This window comes from Piliocolobus tephrosceles, chromosome 6 (assembly GCF_002776525.5).
Source record: "Piliocolobus tephrosceles isolate RC106 chromosome 6, ASM277652v3, whole genome shotgun sequence".
Taxonomy (NCBI): Eukaryota; Metazoa; Chordata; class Mammalia; order Primates; family Cercopithecidae; genus Piliocolobus; species Piliocolobus tephrosceles.
The window spans coordinates 152,767,452-152,781,467 of record NC_045439.1 but is presented as its reverse complement, the minus strand read 5'-3'; the positions used below and the strand labels follow the sequence as shown (position 1 = coordinate 152,781,467).

At 33.2% G+C, this 14,016-nt stretch overlaps 1 protein-coding gene across 2 annotated transcripts in view; it reads right to left on the bottom strand.

The window, feature by feature from the left end:
• DPH6 (diphthamine biosynthesis 6) overlaps window positions 1-14,016 on the bottom strand; it is a 344,518-nt gene that overhangs the window by 204,539 nt on the left and 125,963 nt on the right. For both annotated transcript variants that reach the window (XM_023230224.3, XM_023230226.2), the window contains exon 6: window positions 2,684-2,745. In XM_023230224.3, the coding sequence (XP_023085992.1) occupies window positions 2,684-2,745 (62 nt within the window). The remainder of the gene's footprint in view (window positions 1-2,683; window positions 2,746-14,016) is intronic.

The following is a 14,016-nucleotide window of genomic DNA, read 5'->3' as shown; positions in this document are numbered from 1 at the left end:
AGACAAGATCATGTTAATGAGTTAGCTATAGCAGGTAAGGGAAAGAGGAGTCTAAAGAATTTGGATTTTTGCCTGTAGGCAATGAGGACTCATTTAAAGTTTTGACTGAATGACACAAATACAGTAGAATATATTAGAACGATTATCTTGGGGCAAGAAGCAAACGGAATTCTTTGGGACATAAAATAGAAGATAGAGGCAAATTTGGAGGTGTCAGTAATATTCTAGGCCTGAAGTAACAGGCATCTGAATTAAGGTGATGACAAAAGGAATGGCAAAAAACGATGGATATCAAGGCTACCATCAAGTATGTAGAGATTGAATTGGTGGTATCTGTGGGCACTGAAGTTTCGCTGATAAATATGGACCAGAAAGACTTGGGAGTCATCAGAATATAGCTAATGAAGTCAAATGAGCGATTGAGATTACCTAGAAAAAGTTTCTAGAGGGAAAATGAAGCCTAAACTAGGAATCGGTAAAAGAGCAGGACTATCCAGAATGAAAGTAGAAAAATGAGGAAAGTGTGGTTCCATCAATGTAACTAGAAGCATTTCACGATGTGTTTGTAACTGGGAAATATGGACTAAGAAGTATCTATTGTGTTTGGCAAAATGGGTATCGTGAGTGATTTTGGTCACAGCTGTATCCGTTTAGAGGCAGAATGAGAAGACAGATTCCGAGTACTTGAGGCATCTCAGACATGAAGAAGTACTGACAATGAATACAGATAACACTTCTATATATTTTGGTTTTGAAGCAAAGAAGTAAGAGGGGTAGTCAGAGAAAAACTAGGGTGGAGAAAGGGGGTCTTTAGGATGGGACAGTCTGTATTATGTTCCAATACTGATGTGAAGGAGACAAAGAGACTAACAATGAAGACAGTGGAGGGGGTGGGTTGACTGCAATGTCTCTGAGAAGGCAGGTGTGCATGGGATCCAAGCACAGGTAGGGCCTTAGCCATATAAAGAAGAAAGAACACTTCTCCCAGTTACAGTAAGCAAGGACAGGTGTAGGTACAGGGAAATTAGTAGGGGTGGTGCTGGAGTTGGGAGGGAGGCAGTGCGATTTCTCATATCATGGCTTCTATTTCCTCTGTGAAGGAAGATGCGTCATCCACCTAAAGTAAGGGGGAAGGTGAAGGGATTTTAAATTTTAGGACAGTGGAGAAGGAATAAAATAGCCATTATGGAGAATGAGTAGAAAATAATTCTAGGGAAATGTAAGATTGCCAGAGCAAGTTGAGGAACTTGCTAAAGAATCATTGAATAAAATGATTTTTGCATTTTGTGTTTAAACATCCTATGGTAATACGAAGGTTAACTCATAATCAACATCGTGGTGCTTCTCAAAACCTTATTTCCCTTTTCTGCAAAGAACATCAACACACTTAAAATCTAAACTTACGACTTCAAATTTTGGAAATAGCTCTTTTGACCAATACTTTGGCTAATGCCAGTCTCTCACTTCTGAATTTCTTTCATTTCCATAAATCTATACAATGTTTTGGTAGAAGCTAAATTTAGTCTGATGGCAGTGAACAGATGTAAACATGATATAATGGAGCTATAGAACAAATTGCTGTGAGAAAAGTCCTATCAGATAAGCATAGAAAGCAACCATGTTCCATAAATTGACTTAAATAAATGACACCAAATTATCTAGAAACCAAATACAATTTGTCACAATTATATAATCATTTCATTTTTCTTTTAATCTTTACTATCTGCCTGGAATATACTAGATGCTTAATAATAATTATTAAGGAATTAACACTATAAAAAAATAACATTTCAGAGATGTCTAGGCATTTGGTACATATTGATTGATCAACCATAAAATAATCAATTACAAATAACTCCCCCAAAAAGGTAAAACCCATGAAGGTATTGAAAAGTGTAACTGCTAACAGTTCATATCACAGCAATGGTATTTAAAAAAGCCCAGAGACAATATTGATGAATTAAGAGCATGGGACAAGAAAATGATAACTTGTTAAAAGAGATAAGTTCTTTCATAGGAGAGAGATTTTCTTTTTTCCATCATCATGATAGAATATAAATACTCCACATAGTGTAATAATTAAACATTCTAGTTAATGATGCATTACCATACTAAACATAACATTTGCTCTAAAACTCTAATCAAATATAGTACATTTAATAGAAAGAGTAAACAAAAACAACTGAATATTTAATGTTTAGACCATGTTTAGGGTTTCACAATGAGAAGTTAAGTAGAGTAATTTGAAATCTTGGGATAATTTTTTTTACTATGCTGCAAGTCAATTTCCTAATTGGTAAAAGAGAAGGGGTTCATCTCTAAAGAAAGTTTCTACTCCTGTTTCTGATGACAAAGCATGTGATCACACAAACTATCAGATACTTTAATAGTATAGCACATTTTATACAGAATACAGTGTTCATTTTAATAAAAATAGACTTTCTGACAGAGCAATTTCTTTTTAGGTATAACTGTGTCTTATATTTGGATTAACAAGTTGGTAATTAATTTTTATAATTTTAAACATTTTCATTTCCATTTGAAGTTTATTTTTTTCATAAATATACTATAAATGTATTTGATTTTTTCTAAAATAAAATAAATTTTGTAATCATTGTATCATGGCATTATTTTGTTTTCTCCTTTAGATGACTGTATTTTGAGATCTAGTATAAATTCTTACCTCTATGAGATATGGCTCCATTTGATCCAGGGTTTTCCCAAGATGCTTATCAGGATCTAAGCCTGCCAAGAAAGGTTAAATTTTTTAAAGATAACTATCAGATAGGAACTTTAAAGACACATTCCCTTTCCCTTGGCCCCTCCTTGCCTAGGAAAGCAGTGTGTATATATTTTGAATTGCTTTGATCATAAAGTAAAATGTACTTTGCTAGTATTTACTTTTCTATTCCCCTTGGGTATCTGGTTTTACTGCTTCTGAAAAGTAAGTTTCCATTTATTTCAATTGCACTATGTCAACTACCAGATGCATTGTTTCAATTCCTTTATTCATTTTGAGGATAGAAAAATGTCTGGATTTTTAGGATAAAAAAAAGAATATCATTTCAAATACCTGAAATTTTAATTCTTTTTATTTTAATGGTTACGGTTTATTTTACTGATGGACAACAGCATTAATTTTCTGATTTATCCCTATTTTATTTAAACTTCAAACTTCTTACTTAGACAATAAGAACAGAAAATAGCTGTAGACTGTTATGCTTATGTAATTAATTCACTTAATAGTAGCATATGGGCACAAATAATTGCATTATTAAATTAAATGACATTTCATTTCAATGACTCCTTTGAAACAATGTATTTTTCAAGTAAAGATACAGACAACGCTGAAAAATCATCACTGTGCCAACAGCGTGTGCACAACCTTTAATAAACATATTAAACTGACATAACAGTAGCGTTTACATAGGTGATGGAGTGCGGGAGACAAGTGTGAGCTACATGAATGCTTTCCATACACCAAGACTAACCAGCCAGGAAAAAAAATCACACGTCACAAGTCGGCCATGAAATGAATGAATTCATTTTGGATATTTACATTCATATTTACATATATTGGCCTAGCTTCATTTACAAAAGTTAATGTAATGAAAGGCAATGCTATGGAGCAAAGACAGTTTTGTCAACAAATGGTGTAAAATAACTGGATATCCACAGGCAAAAAAAAAAAAAATGCAACTAGACACAGACTTTACACTCTTCACAAAATTAACTTAAAATAGATTGTAGACATAAAGGTAAAATGCAAAATTGTAACATTCCTATAACAGGAAAAAAAATCTAGATGGCCTTGGTTATGGGGTATTTTAAGACACCCCGCCAGAAGCATGATCCATTAAGGAAACAATTAATCAGCTGACTTCATTAAAATTAAAAACCTCTGCTCTGTGAAAGACAATGTAAGGAGAAGAAGAAGAAAAGCCACAGACTGAGAGAAAAGAACATCTGATAAAGAACTAGTATCTAACATATACAAAGAACTCTTAAAACAACAATAAGCAAACAACAATCCAATTTAAAAATGGGCAAAAAGACCTTAACAGACACCTCACTAAAGATATATCGATGGTGAATAAGCATATGAAAAGATCCTCCATATGTCACCACAGAAATGCAAATAAAACAAGAAGATACCACTACACACCTATTATAGCAGCCAAAATCTGGAAAACTTACAACACCAAAGGCTGGCAAGGACGTAGAGCAGTACTATTGCTGATTGGAATGCAAAATGGTACAGTCACTTTGTAATGGGAATACATGTAAGACAGTTGGGCAGTTTCCTACAAAACTGAACATTTTCTTACTAGATGATCCAACTATGGAGTTCCTTGGTGTTTACCCAAAGGTATCAAAACTTTTGTCTTCACAAAAACCTGCCTATGGATGTTTATAGCAGCTTTATTCATAATTGTGAAAATCTGGAGCAACCAAAATATCTTTCAGTAGGTGAATGACTAAGTAAATTGTGTACATCCAGACAATGAAATATTATTCAGTGCTAAAAAAAAAAAAAAAAAAAAAAAAAAAGCAGCTATCAAGCCATGAAAATACATGGAGGAAATGTAAATGCGTATTACTAAGTGAAAAAAGCCAATCTGAAAAAGCTACATACTGTATAATTCCAACTATATGACATTCCGGAAAAGAAAAACTATGAAGATAGTAGAAAGGTCAGTGATTGCCAGGGGTTTGGGGAAGGGGGCAGTCAAGGTTAAATAGGCAGAGTACAGAGGATTTGTAGGGTAGAAAAGTACTCTGTACGATACTATAGTGATGAATACGTTATTATACATTTGTCAAAACCCATAGAACGTACATCCCAGCAGTGAACCTTAATGTAAACTATGAACTTGGGGTGATTATGATGTGTCATTGTAAGTTCAACAATTTTACCAAATGTACCACTCTAGCAGGGGAGGCTGATAACGGGGGAGCTCATGTGGTATGGGGTCAGGGTATATGGAAAATCTCTGTACATTTCTCTTAATTTGCTGTGAACCCACAACTGCTTTAACAAAATAAAATTTAAAAATTTGGTAAAGTTTCCTTGTGGTCTAGAACCTGATCAGATTTTATAAATGCTCCTTCTGTGCTTTAACGAAAGTGTGTTTCCTATCTGTTGAAAGCAAGATTCTGTACCCAAACACATAAAATCATGATCATACTTGTTAATTTTGCTCTTCAAATCTTTTATGGCCTTAAACATTTTTGATATCCATGAACCATCAGTTTCTAAAAATAAGGTTAAAAAAAAAACTCCTATTATGATTTTGGTTTTAATAATCTCTTCTTATAATTCTGTCATTTTTCCTTAATATATTTGAGAGCTACGTTGTTATATGTGCACAAACTCATAATTTCTAAAACTTTTTGATAGAATTACTCTGCTAATCAAGAAGTAGTGACTTTTTCATCTCCATCAGATTTTTATCTTGTAATCTATGTTTCTTCTATGAACACTGTGACACCAGCTTTCTTTTGTTAATCTTCCATATATATTTTTTCCATTATTTGTTCTCAAATTTTTTGTATTGTTTTAGGTGCCCACATATAATTGGGTTTCTTTTGTTTCACCCAATCTTATAAATATGACCCTAAAGAACCGAGTTTAATAATTTTATGTTATATGGCTGGACCTGCTTCTATCATCTTAGTATAAATTTTCTGTTACATTAAGCTTTATATCTTTTTCTTTTTTTCTGCCTCATACTCAGTTGAAAATTATTTTAATGTTTTACTCTGCTAATTAGAATGCTATAGAGTGAATTTCTACTTTTCAGATAATCATCGGTGATTTTTTGCATACATTCAAAACCATATTTTTAAAGTCTTAATGTATTAAGTATCTTCAGCATCCTTTAGATCAGAACTTAGTATGTTTTAACTAGACACTACACAGGCTTCACCATTTCAGTTATTACTGTGTTGAATTTTTTTCCATTATTTTTAGCAAGAAAAATTAAGGTTATCAACATAGTTCACAATGTTTATGCTCACTATTGTTTGTCATTCATTTCTCCTTGAATCAATCTATTTCTAACTGAAGTTTGTTCTTTATTCTTTCACTGAAGATGTGTGAGTGGTATATCCTCCTAGTTTTTACAGGTCTCATAATGTCTCTATGTTACTCTCATAATAGTTTAGTTGCAATATGTTACTTTTGGCATTTGTGGTTCCTAATGAAAATTATGATGTCAGTCTGATAGTGGCTCCCATAGAAGGAATCTTTATTTTTTATATGCTAGATTGTACAATTTTCAACATACCTATGACACAATTTTCAACATACCTACTACAGTTTGCAATCTTAATTCAAGGTGTCCAATCATATGTTTATTTTAATTAGTACTGGACAGCACCAAATGTGTACTTTCAATTCAAAAACTCATGTCTTTCTTCAAATCTAGAGTATTTTCAGTTATATCTGCTTTCCTGCCTTCTTTTTTTTCCTTGAAACACATATTATACAAATAATTGCAATTTCCCAATCCAGCTTTCATATTTTTTAATTGCATTTTCTATTTTTTTCCTCTCTCTGTGGCTTTTTCTATTTTTTGCTCTCTCTATGCCTTCTTGGTGAATTACTTTTTCTCTTTTTTTCTGCTGCACTCATTCTCTCTTTGACGTGAGTAACATTTATTCCGCCCACTGAGGTTTTTTTTCATGACTATGTTTCATTTCTAAAATTTCTAATTGGTTTTCACATCACTCTATTACTGCTTCATTCCGGGCGATTTATTTTTCTAGTAACTGCTCTTTTAAACAAATGGATTTTATATTTTTCTTGATCTCTTTGAGGTTCTCCCTCATGTAGGGCACTTCCCATTTCTGTTTCCCCACAGGACATGACCGCCCAACTGCTTCTGCCTGCTTCCTGGATCCCTACATTACAGCGCACAACTTCAGTCCTGTTCACTACTTTTTGTCTTTTCATTTCTAGCTAACAGAGATGTTTATAATGTTTTCCAGCACGATTATGTTTTTCACATTTTTCCTTCTTATATTCATCTATGACTGCCATGGGTTTGGGAAATTTGTTAAAATCCAAAGCATGAATATACAAGGTCAGCATGGCTGGAAGTCACTTTTTAGCTTTCCCTCCAACTCTGCGTGTGGTGTGTGTGTGTGTGTGTGTGTGTGTGACAACACATACATATATCACAGTCAGCATTAGGGCATCATTTAAAAAGTCTCCCATGATTGAATCTGAGAATTTGTGTTTTGCATTCTATGCATGAGCCTGGAAGTAAATATATGCAAATATATGCCTGTAAGGCATAAAAGAGAATTTAAGAGCATACAGTTTTACACAGGTAAGCACCATAAGATCTCATTTTTCTTGCAGTCTTTCAATTCATTGTAGAGTATCAAGCCCCAGTTCAGAATTGTTAAAGTATAGAAACAGCAGTTATATCTCATTTCAGAGATGGCTGTATTCCACAGTGGATAAAGTCATTTGGCTTGCCTTTAAATATGAGTCAGTAAATAATGTAAACATAAAACACCCTGAACACACTTTCCACATGAACCTGTGGTCTTCACACAGTTACAGCTTGGTAAAAATTAGTTGGTCATTTAAACACTTTTCTGTATTCATGAAAGTATTTTCAATATATCAGCTTGGGCTAAGCACTAAAAATTCCAGGAAGCTAAAATCATTGAAATAAATAACATTTAAAACATTAGAGAAAAATTTTCAAATATTTTCCTGAGACATATTAGAGATAATTTCACCACAAAAGGAGATTATTGTACAACGAGAAACTATCTAAAATATTTAAGAGTCAAATTTCTTTTCTCTCAGAGCTAATAATAAAATAAGCTTCATGCATATCTACAGGTTTGGTAATAGGGTCTGTGTAAAGTTTAGTGAGGGTGTATATGCTGCTATGATTCATGGGCCTGAGGTTTTAGACCACGGGTATCCAATCTTTTGGCTCCCCTGGGCCACACTGGAAGAAGAATTGTCTTGGTCCACATATGAAATATACTCACACTAACGATAGCTGATTAGCTGGAAAAAAAAAAAATCAAAAAAATCTCATAGTGTTAGAGAATTTACAAATTTGCGTTGGGCTGCACTCAAAGCCGTCCTGGGCCACGGGTTGAATAAGCTTGTTTTAGACATTTTACACAGGGAAGAAGCATTTCACATACATGAAAGATGGTTTCAAAGGACACCTAAAACCAAGGAATTAGCAGGATGTAAGAAACAAACAATTTTAAAACATTTTTCAGAGGTTATGCCAGGTGATTTAGGTAGGCTTTTTTGGCATGAACAATGATTTAGGTGTTCCTATATCATGATGTGATACTATTTAAACAGACTATAATTCTTTTCCATAAAATGTCTAAGTTTTAGTAATGAAACTACTTGTTTAAATTGAATATAATAGCCTGCATACTCTTCTAAATGGATTTTTATACTTTAATTCAACACAGCTTATAATATTTACTTCTATCAGGCTAACATGTTCCACTGTACTTGATTATAATAACTACAAAGGTCTTTTTCTCCTGATGCCTTGCTGGTTACTTTATCTGAATATCTGAATACTTTACCTGAGCACAGTCTGCCTTTGCTCCAATTTTTTTGTTCATTAGAAAGTGACAAGTCATTGGGGACCTCATGATCACTGTCCATATGCCATGTACTGCAGATTGCTTATAGAATATATTTTTTGGATAAAATCCAGAGATTCCTAGCAATTCCAGTTACTGTCCTTGCAAAAGCAATGGCCTGAAGCCACCCTGATCTTTGAGATCTTTTCTAAATCATCTGAAATTACTAAGCATCACACGATATTAGGGATGTTAGGGATGTTGTAGGAAGATTATTCATCCTACCCCAGAATATATTCAGATACAGAAGTTTCCTCAAGAAATTCTTTAATGCTTAGCACACCAATGATTCCATAAATATCAAACTATTAATACATGAAAACAAAAACTCATAGTAATTGTTTTTATAAGTATAATTAAAGATGAATACTTAATTTTCTTACACTTCCCCATATTCCACAAGTTTCCTCATCTGTCAACATCTAAGCATTGTGTGCACAGTGTTTATAACATTTACGTTCATTTCCCTAAATATAAGATGATTATTAAAATAATTTTAAAACAAAGATTGGAAAAAACAGATCTTTTTAGTGTGAAAAATTGTTAGCTTATCTATAATTATGAAGCTCTAAGATTTTAGTTTTACATTTTATGTATTTTGGTTTTGGTATTTTCTAACTAGATGATATACACAAAGATTTCTGAATGATCCTTCTTAATTGAGAAAGGAAGGTCAGGGTCATATTAGCATCAATAAAATATATTTCTCAATAGACTTATTTTTAAATTTTTGTTTTAAATGGCTCAGAGAGAAACATTTTAAAAAAGTCAATGTCTGAGTTAAATTTTAACACAAAAGATAGACATCACAGCATCTCTACTTTACCAAAAAGAAGAACCCACTTATGTTTCTAAGCACAACTAAAGAATGATGCTAATATACCAATATATTTGCACTCAAATAATTCTATCCTATAAAATCATTTTAAAGTATATGAATATATAACAATATCTCAGTAAATTTAAAATCCATCTTACATATCCATACCATTTTCAATTTCTAATTAGTAGCCACTCAACTGGTAAATGCAGCTGGTCCAAAAGTCACAATTTTCTTTTTCTTTAAATAAACCCTAGTATCTAGATCCTACACAATTTTAGTATACTTTAAAAATCTCTCTGTTAATCTCTGTAACATCATCATTCATATTTTATTTTACATAAAACTGCATTACATTAAAACCTTTGAAGGAGTTATTAAAAGCCTCTGAAAAAGCCACAACAGTTCATGGGCTTTTTTAATGCAATTCAACTTTATCTAAAAGCTTCAATTTACCTCAGTCCTTGCAAAAGATTTTTCTTTTTTAAATTTATTCAATTTAGGTGTCTCTTTTCTAGTAAAGCTTGGGTTGTGAACAGACACAAATTGTGCTTCACCAAAATCCTAGCAGTCAGTACAATTTACCTCTTGAGCCAGTTAATTATGGAATGTGAGTCTTTATGTATATATCTCCCTATAAAAACCTTTATAATCACTGAGACAATTACATTAGTTAATGTTAACATAAATATCAATATCAAGAAATATCAGTATTAATGCAGATTATGATCCATAGGATTCAGGACGATGTTAAAGTACATTTTAACTCTAATACATGAATATGTTACTTTGATTTACCAACAATATTTTTGCCAAAGTACAGAAAAAATTTACTGTAAACCCTGACATCTAGCCATTTCATCATGTCATACGGACATTCCTTGATGGAAGCTGGGTGGATGAACAAACCCACAACAAGACCTAGGCACTGATAACTCCATGCAGAATTAAGAAATTAATTAGGAGGAAGAACCATAATTTGCAGAGCTGACATCTATTTTACTTTACTTGCATGTATCAATGGGAAGCAATTACAATTCAATTAAAATATTCAATTTTATTACTTTACTTACTGACCTTGAAGTTAATGCCTGTTTTATTTAATTGCATCATCTATGAATAAATGTTAACCCTACAATGTTATGCCCCATTATTTTCAATGCATTTTTCAACTTCTCAGCTGAATTATATCAATTTATTATCTACTGTCATGAAAGCAAGTGGAGGTTTATCTCTTCAGTACAGCCCAATATATGAAGAGACAGACATCACAAAATGGTTGACAATGCTATTTTTAAGAGTCAAGTAAAGTGAATTGTCTTCTCATCTCAACCTTTGTAGCCTAGAGTTTTATTGTAAAATCAGTAGGTGATAATAGAAAAGGCATAATCATTCTGAGAAGCAATTTCTAGTCTGTCTATAATTCTTGATAAATCCACTGAATACAAGAAATGAATACCTCATGTATCTTTCAAACCAAAACACACACACACACACACACACACACACACACACTCCTGAAACCTCTTCCTATCTCTACCAGGCTTACTGGCTAACTGAACAAGTAGATACCATTTTTAAAACTCGAATTGTTTTGTGGGCAAACATAATTTTTATTTGTTCCCAGACTCCTGCTGAACACACCATTATTCTATAATTATTTTTAGAAATAAAATGACAGAATTTTTATTTAAAAGAACAGAAGAAGATTGGTCATATAATCTAAAAAAATGAGCTTACATATATGAAAGTGACTATCTCAGGAAGGACCTTATTTCAATTTTTCAGATTTTCCATTTCTGCAGTTAGACTTAAATGCTTACAGCTCTCAGAGGTTGTGTTACGAGTTGTCTCAATATGTGACTTCTTTGCTGTGAATGTAAATGTTTTAAATTTTCCAGTCAAAAACAGAGAGGCAGAATGGATGAAAAAGTGAGCACCAACTATATGCTGCCTACAAGAGACTCAGTTTTCACCTTGAAACACCCTCATAGACTAAACGAACGGAAAAATGATATTCCATGCAAATAGAAACAAAAAGAGCAAAGATAGCTATACTAATCTTAGACCGAAAAGGTTTCAGGTCGAAAACTGTAAAAAGGACAATAAAGGTCATCACATAGTGATTAAGGAGCCAATTCATCAAGAGGATGTAACAACGGCAAAGATATATGCACCCAAATTGGAGCACATAAATATATAAAGTAAACAAGTCTGAAGAAGCATAGACTACAACACAATAATAGCAGGAGATTCAATACCCCACTATCAACATCGGATAAAACTTTCAGACAGAAAATCAATAAGGAAACACTGGGATTGAACTACTTTAGGCCAAAGGAACCTAATAGATATTTACAGAACATTCCTTTTAACAGCAACAGAATAGAAGTTCTTCTCAAGTGCACATGAAACATTCTCCAGGATAGATCATATGTTTGGCCACAAAAAAGTCTTAACACATTTAAGGTTAAAATCATGTCAAGTATCTTTTTCAACCACAATGCTATGAAACTAGAAATCAATAAAAGAAAGAATCACAGAAAATTAAGAAGTGCATGAAAATTAAATAACATGCTCCTGAAGGAGCATATGGCCCTATCTTCCTGGGTCAAAGAATAAATTAAAGAAGAAATTAAAAAACATCTTGAGACAAAAAAAAAGTGGGAACACAATATCCCAAAATTTATGGGATGCAGCAAAAGCAGTTATAGGAGGGATGTTTGTAGCAATAAATGCCTACATCGAAAAGGAAGAAGGATCTCAAATAAACAACCTAACATTATAGCTCAAAGGATTAGAAAAAGAAGACAAGCCCAAAGATAGCAGAACAAAGAACATAACAAAGATTAGGGTATAAATAAATGAAAATCGAGCCTGGAAAAACAATGCAAAAACCAATAAAACAGAATTTTATTTTATTTTATTTTAATTATTTTATTTTATTATTAGACGGAGTCTTGCTCTGTTGCCCTAGCTGGAGTGTGGTGGCGCAATCTCAGCCCACTGCAACCTCCACCTCCTGGGATCAAGTGATTCTCTCCTGCCTCAGCATCCTGAGTAGCCGGGACTACAGGCATGTGTCACCACGCCTGGCTAATTTTTGTATTTTTTTAGTAGAGACAGGGTTTCACCATATTGGCCAGGCTGGTCTCAAACTCCCGACCTTGTGATCTGCCAGCACTGGCCTCCCAAAGTGCTGGGATTACAGGTGTGAGCCACTGTACCTGGCCTAAAACTGAGTTGTTTTGAAAAGCTAAACAAAACTGACAAACCCTTAGCCAGACTAAGAAAAACAGGGACAGGACTCAAATAAAATCAGAAATAGAAGGGGAGACATTATAACAGGTAACATGGAAATACAAAGGATCATAAGACATTACTCTAAACAACTATGTACCAACAAATTGGGCAATCTAGACAAAATGGATACATTCATAGAAACCTATAACCTACCAAGACTGAATCACAAAGAAGTTGGAAATCTGAACAGACCAATAATAACTATGGAGATTCAATCAGTCATTAAAAGTCTCCCATCAAACAAATGCCCAGGATCAGATAGCTTCATGGCTGAATTCTACCAAAAATTTAAAGAGCTCAGCAATCTTTCTTAAACTCTTTCAAGAAAACTAATATTGAAGAAGAGGGAATACTTCTAAACTAATTTTACAAGGCCAGAAATATTCTAAAATCTACGAACTGATAATTTTACTTCTGTGTAACATAAAGTAGACTTAGATATTTTATAGATTCACTTTTAAGATCAATGGCATACATGAAATAAATGACCAATACATAATATTAAGTATAGTTATGCAGTTAATGATAATAACTGCTGGTGATAGCTCAAATATCCCTTTTTGTACATTAAAAATTACTATAAAGCTTTTGGGGTGTACAGAACAAATAATAAGTGAAAGATGTGTGGAACACAGAGAATTTTTTTTTTAAAGAAGGGATTTGAAATATTTATTCTTGAAACATTTTCCTAATCTTTCTTATCAGTTTTCAAGATGATGAGTACTGGAAACTGAAAGAAGCTTGAGTAGAGAGTGTCTGAAGGTGGAAGAGTTGAAGCTAAAAATGTAGACAAAAGCCAGGTCCTATATGACCTTCCGTTTCATTTTAAGGCGTTTATGCTTGAAAGTAAGGTCATAATGAATACTGAGAAATCCAAACAAAACAATGATATGATCCAATTTGACTTTTGAAAGATCATTCCAGCTTCAGTCAAGTTCCTTGGTAGAAAATAAGACTGGAGGTAAGAAGGCAAATAAACAAGGTGCTGCAACAGACCAGATGAGAGAGGATGTAAGAGACAAAGCATTAGTATAGAGGAGAACAGAACTGAGAGCAGCATATGGTAGGTAAGATATATAATACCGGTGAATTGCATGTGGGGAATACAGGAGACAGAAAAGGGAAGAATGGGTCTCAGGTTTTTGACTTTAAGCAAATTAAAAGATGGTGGCACCAGGTGTTATTCCTTCAAATATATATATAAATCAAATAGATGAAGGTTTGGGAAGGACAATAAAGGGTGAATT